The following is a 6,366-nucleotide window of genomic DNA, read 5'->3' on the forward strand; positions in this document are numbered from 1 at the left end:
CTCCCTCCTCCCTCCTCCCTCCCTCCCTCCCTCCCTCCTCCTCCTCCTCCTCCTCCTTTTCCTCCTCCCTCTTCCTTTCCTCTCTGTCACTGAATCGGGATACAAACTTATCAGATCAGAATATGGAAGGGAGAGTTTATTGGCTTTTAGGGAGTGATAAGGGAGGGTGAAATGCATGTAATAGTGTAAAAGACTGAAGTATATAATAGAAATACAGGCAACCAGTATTGAAAAGAAATGTATTTGCAAACTTTAAGATGTTGACTCTTTTATAAAGTAGATTCTAATTTTCCTTCCTATGATATGGCATAAATTTAGTGATACACTTCTAACAAAGAATAAAATAAACACAAGACAAAAAAAAAAAAAAAGAAAAATATCTACTCATGATTTCAGGCTTAAAAATTCAAAAGTGCCTGTTCTGAGCAGAGGAGACATTTCTTGTGGGAATTTTCAGCTGTTCCACTTAGAATGTGCATGCATGACTGAAATGGGTCACACAGAAAAGCAAGGCAGAAGCTAGAGTTGGTGAAGAAGCCTATGGACTAATTAAAATAGATGCTGGGAACTAGCCTGAGAGTAGGCAAATAGGAACACATCAAAGACAATGGGCATTGAAAACTGGGTAAAAGGCAGAGGTTTGGATCAGGAGTACAATGGTCAGTAGATGTAAAGGTAGGAGGTAGCAGACAAAGGGGGAAAGACTGACAATCATTGAATCACAAGTCTTAGACATTGCCATGTTGAAGCTGAAGTAGAAGAAAATAGTATTAAAGTTAAAGAGATCAAAAGATACAGAGTTTGGGGGATTGAACGTACTATTTGTGCAGGTGTTGACACCTCTAAAGGTGGCAGAGAAAAAGCTAGTTTCCTTGAGTGATAAAGCTCTTTAAGATTTCCGAAGGGATGGAGTCAAGATCTTAGATAATGATACAACCTGTTAAAGTAATGAGACGTATGGAAGTGCCTCAGTGATGCCTGATGGAATCGGATTGTAAAGGATCAGTGGTTCCTTAGAAAGAAGGGAGCAGATAATAGGTGTCCTCAGGAAGAGGAATCATAACTATAGCCTCTCAATTCCTAGACCCTAGTGCTACTGGGGTTATGAAAGAAAAGCAAATCCACTATCTGATAATCCTTGGTGCCCATGTCCTCAGTAGATTCAAACTTCTACTTAGATACAGAAGATGATGGAAGGAGTTGAGGTGCTTGGTGAAGATTTTTGTCATCACAGCACGTGGGTTTCAGGTAGAACTAAAGATTTACAATTCTTAGGAAGAGACAATAGGATTACATTGCCAGCCATTGTTACTGATATCTACCTATTAAATTTTAATTTTTTATCCAAGTTTTAGAAGCTTTTACACTCTTGCATAAGCTTTTCTTTAAGTGCATTGCCTGTAATAACCCCCACAACTGGCACACACCGAGGAGAGGACATTGTATCAATGCTTTCGGGGGTTCTGCATTTTATTACTCATTTATATGTAGTAATTTCACGTCTATTTTATTTATAATACCAATAATAAAAGGTTAAATTCCTTTCTTCAGAGAGAAAAAAGTCTTATAATTGAACCATAAAATGCAATAATGTTCAGATATTTAGTGTGTGTTGTTTAATTTCTCCCTTGAATTGCTATTATTGTTACTGCTGTCTGAGGTAACTTTTAAACCATTGTTGTTGCAACTGTATTGCTCTCTGATACAGACATACATTCTTTAAAAAATATATCCATTTGTTGCAAAGAAATGTTTCTTTTGCGAAGGGTAAGAAAAACACTTACCTGTGGGTATAAAGACAAATAACTGGAATATAGTTAAGGCTGCCCTGAGATCATATACATACACATAACATCATAAAGACTGAGAAGTGTATATATATATATATATATATATATATATATATATATGAACATACATGAATATGATATGTGTAAATGTGCATATAAGTATTTTTTGAAATTATAATAAACATCATTTCCCCTTTTCATCACCTCAAAAAATTTACATACACACAAAACCAACCCATGCTATCTTGTTTATAATTTATTATAATTTAGAATATTTAAGATATGTTTACTATATCTTTAATATTTAAGATATGTGCATTATATCTGTTGGGTTTTGGTGTTTTTCTCTTGTCAATTCTTTGACTGGACTCTGCTGTCAATCCAAACTCTTATGTTAAAAGGACTCAAGTTATTTTTCATACATTACTTGGGACTCAATAGTGTATTCATTGTGTGAAAATAAAAATATCAATTTGAAACTCCTCCAAAATTATATAAAGTTTCTCTGAAGAATCATAGCTTGTAGTTTCATTTAAGATGACCTTTCACCCTTAACAGTTGGTAGTTGCTATAGTTTCTTTACACTGCACTGTAAAGTTGCATAGCACACTGTCATTCTGTGCTTAATGTTCGCATTTATATATCTTTTTGCAAGTGTGCAAAACTTTTATCCAGGCAGTTTTAGGTGTTTTATGAAATTACATCTTAAATTTTTTTTCCTCTCTAGTACCTGATAGTGCACCAGAAAATATTACTTACAAAAACATTTCCTCGGAAGAGATTGAGATATCCTTCCTTCCTCCAAGGAGTCCCAACGGCATCGTACAAAAATACACTATTTACCTTAAGAGAAGTAATAGCCATGAGGCTAGAACTATAAATACAACCTCTCTCACTCAAACCATCGGAGGTAAAATACAGTTTTACTGTTTGATATTTACCTATTTATTGACTGCATGACCACAAAATATTAATGCAATATGTTAAAATAACTTAATCATGATTATTTATACTACTGGGAATAAGAGCTTCTTAACAAAATAGTGTGGGGATTTATGATAGTCATATGTGAAAATATTCTAGGGTGGTATTTTGTGCAATGTCTTATATCTTATACTCATAAGAGAAGGGATGTTTTTTGTGTGTATATTTGTACACGTGTGTGTGTGTGTGTGCGTGTGTGTATGTGTGTATGCCATTGCACTCCTGTGAAGGTTAGAAGACAGTATCAACTGTGTTCACTTTTCTCCTCACTGGAGGTAGCATCTTTTTGCTGTTTGCCCCCAGACTGCGTGTGCCATGTTAGATGGCCTGTGAGCTTCTGCAGATGGCCCTGACTGTGTCTCTTATCTCACTGTGGCAACACTGGGGTTACAGTTCCACAGTACTGTCCTTGGCTTTATGTATCATCTAGGGATTTGAACTAAGGTCTCCAATATTGCATGTCTACCCACTGAGCTATCTCCTCAGCCTCTTTTGTAGGATTTTTAGTCTGCTAATCAATCCTAGTTTATTTAGCTTTTACTTTTGCAGAGTGTTGAATTGAGAGACATTCCATTGTTCACCTCTTGCATATTATTAACGGATCTCTTCCTTGTGTTAATTTGTCTATTTTACTTCTGTTTAGGACTGAAGAAGTATACCCATTATGTGATTGAGGTGTCTGCCAGTACGCTGAAAGGTGAAGGAGTTCGGAGTATGCCAATAAGCATACTGACTGAGGAAGACGGTAAGACTATGTAGTGCATTCTGAAATACCTTCATTTTTAGTATTTCAAGGAATGTAGAGATAATATTGGGATGTTTGTGGTATCTAGTCTATAGATTGGAGACATATGCAGAATGAAACCTAGTGCAACATTTTTTTTTTCACTTATAATGTAAGCTATACACAACACCGGTACTATATAAAGATTTCATTGTTATGATATAAGAGCAGGTACGAAAGATAGATTTACATTGAGTAAAATCAGATAAACACACTTTTTTTTTTTTTTTGCCTTTGAAGCCAACTGTACTATAAGTACAATTTTGTGGGAGACTTTTAAGGATCAAGTTTGAGTAGTGTAAATATCATATGTGTCTCAACAGTGTTCATCATTTTCTGGCATTTACAGAAGTTTTGGAGTAGAGTCTAAATAACTTTCAACATGTCTTACGTTATTAGGATTAGATAATCAATAAATTCAGTTTATATTGTTAGTTTTATCTAATTATTAACTACAGAGCTACCCTTGAATGTTAATTTTCTGTTTTGAAAATTGAAAATAATTTTCCTCTTATGCTGTCCTGACCACAGTTTCCCATCCATCCACTCTTCCCAGCTTGCCCCTACTCTTCCCCAAATCTACTCTCCCTCTGTTTCCTGTCAGAGAAGAGAAAACTCCCAAGAAACAACAACAAAAAAAGATATAATAAGACAAAGCAAAAGCCTTCTTATCAAGACTGGACAAGGCAACCGAATGGGGGAAAAGAGTCCTAAGAGCAGGCAAAAGAGTCCTACATCCACACTCCACCGTTACGAGTTCCACAAAACAAAAACACCAAGCTAGCAGCCATACTAAATACACAGAGAACGTGGTGGAGATTCATGCAGGTCCCGTGCTTGCTGCTTCAGTCTCTGTGAGCCCATACGTGCCCTGCTTAGATGATTAGTGGACCATGTTCTCCTGGGGTCCCCCAATCCCCTCTGAGTCCTGCGTTTTCTCATACGTTTCTGTTTCCAGAAGCTGAATAAAATCACCCCTCCTGGGACCATTCTGTATTGACACCTCGGCAAACCACAGGTGTATATTATACTAGAAAGTGACTCTGAGAGATGTGCTTTAGAAGAGTATTAACATAGATTTTATGTTTTACATGTTATATATATTTGAAACAATTTGGGTTTTTATGTAGAAAGAATCCTTACTCTCATGTTAGGTCAGCCTGAAGGAGCATTCATGTTTATGGTATGTTTTTTTTTTTTTTCCATTTCTTTTCTCAAGATGCCCCCATCATGCTAGGAGATTGTATCCTGTGGATGTTTAGGGTCATGAATAACTCATTACGGAGGATGTTAAGTGGACACTATTAGAGGGACAGTGTGCTTTCTCTGCACTACTCCCGTTTTTGCTTACAATAATAAATTCCATTTTACCATTCCTCTCCTATACAATTTTCTTCTTGTGTTTTCTATGCTAAAGCCTCCTGGCTGTGCACACTGGCTTGTCAAAGTCTCTGAAGGCTTTGGTTCAAGATTATCTCATCATTGCTTTTATGCAAGATGATTGGTGCATATTCAATCTTTTCTGTATTTTCTTCCATCTCTTTTTTTTTTCATAGATTAACTTTGCTCATTTAGAAATCATTTTAGCAGTTCCTTTGTAGGGTATAGTGTCCTCAACTAAAGTTCTGACCTAATCCAAAAAATTCCAATCATGACAATTCAAAATCTATTATGACTTAATCAAAGCCAATGGATATTTATACTGAGTAGGGATGCTTTTACTGCATGAATGCATACTGTCTATTTGAATTCTGCAGTTGAATCTTACAAGTCATTAAAAATAGGCCGACAAGGCAAACGTTCACCTGAATTCATGGCTACGTTGCATATACCAAAGAACAAACATTCCTTCTGTCTCTTCTTCAACAATTTCACCAAATGGAGACTAGTCTCAGGAAGCTAGCTTTTATGAGTTATATGCCTTGACTCAGAAAGCTTTCAGTGTAGATGTAGCCTATGTTTGACAAATGTGTAAACAAGTAATTTATATAATTGTAATTACTAGTAGAAGTGTTTCCAAAAATTATTCACTAAGCCTAAGGCTTCTCTAGGGTGTCAGGGAGAGTAAGGCTGAGCCTTATGTCTGTGACCTGAAGGAAGGCAGATGAAGAGGAAGTGAGTGAGGACAGAGCAGGCCACCTGAAGAGCTTTCAAGTGACCTGATGCTATGACATGCTGAATTGATTATGCTGAAAATGATTTTAATTTTAAAAAATCAATTTATTTTTAGTTTTTACTGTGGTGTGAATGTGTGTTTAATTTACATATATATTATTCATACACACACATACACACACACATGCACACATTCATGTGTTCTTCCCAAGAATTTTAATGCTTATTATAGAATAAAAATGTGGAGTCACTGAATATTTGCATCCAAATTACTTCCAGTTTCTGACTGACATTCATTTTTCTTTTTTTTCCTTTCTTTTTTTTCTTTCCTTTCCTTTCCTTTCTTTTCTTTTCTTTTCTTTTCTTTTCTTTCTTTTTTCTTTTTTTTGTTTTGTTTTTGTTTTTGTTTTTGTTTTGTTTTTTTCTAGACAGGGTTTCTCTGTGTAGTCCTGACTGTCCTGGAACTCACTCAGTAGACCAGGCTGGCCTCAAACTCAGAACTCTACCTGCCTCTGCCTCCCAAGTGCTGGGATTAAAGGCGTGTGCCACCATTGCCTGGCAATATTCTTTTTTCTAAAAGTCAACATAAATTATACTTCAACATCCTTAGTCATCAGGGAAATGCAAATCAAAACAACCCTGAGATTCCATCTCACACCAGTCAGAATGGCTAAGATTAAAAATTCAGGTGAC

General features: G+C 36.0%; 1 protein-coding gene across 1 annotated transcript in view; it reads left to right on the top strand.

The window, feature by feature from the left end:
* Ptprq (protein tyrosine phosphatase receptor type Q) overlaps window positions 1-6,366 on the top strand; it is a 188,705-nt gene that overhangs the window by 48,900 nt on the left and 133,439 nt on the right. The window contains exons 15-16 of the mRNA XM_021205432.1: window positions 2,518-2,700; window positions 3,418-3,519. Coding sequence (XP_021061091.1) covers window positions 2,518-2,700; window positions 3,418-3,519 — 285 coding nt within the window. The remainder of the gene's footprint in view (window positions 1-2,517; window positions 2,701-3,417; window positions 3,520-6,366) is intronic.

This window comes from Mus pahari, chromosome 9, assembly GCF_900095145.1.
Source record: "Mus pahari chromosome 9, PAHARI_EIJ_v1.1, whole genome shotgun sequence".
Classification (NCBI taxonomy): Eukaryota; Metazoa; Chordata; class Mammalia; order Rodentia; family Muridae; genus Mus; species Mus pahari.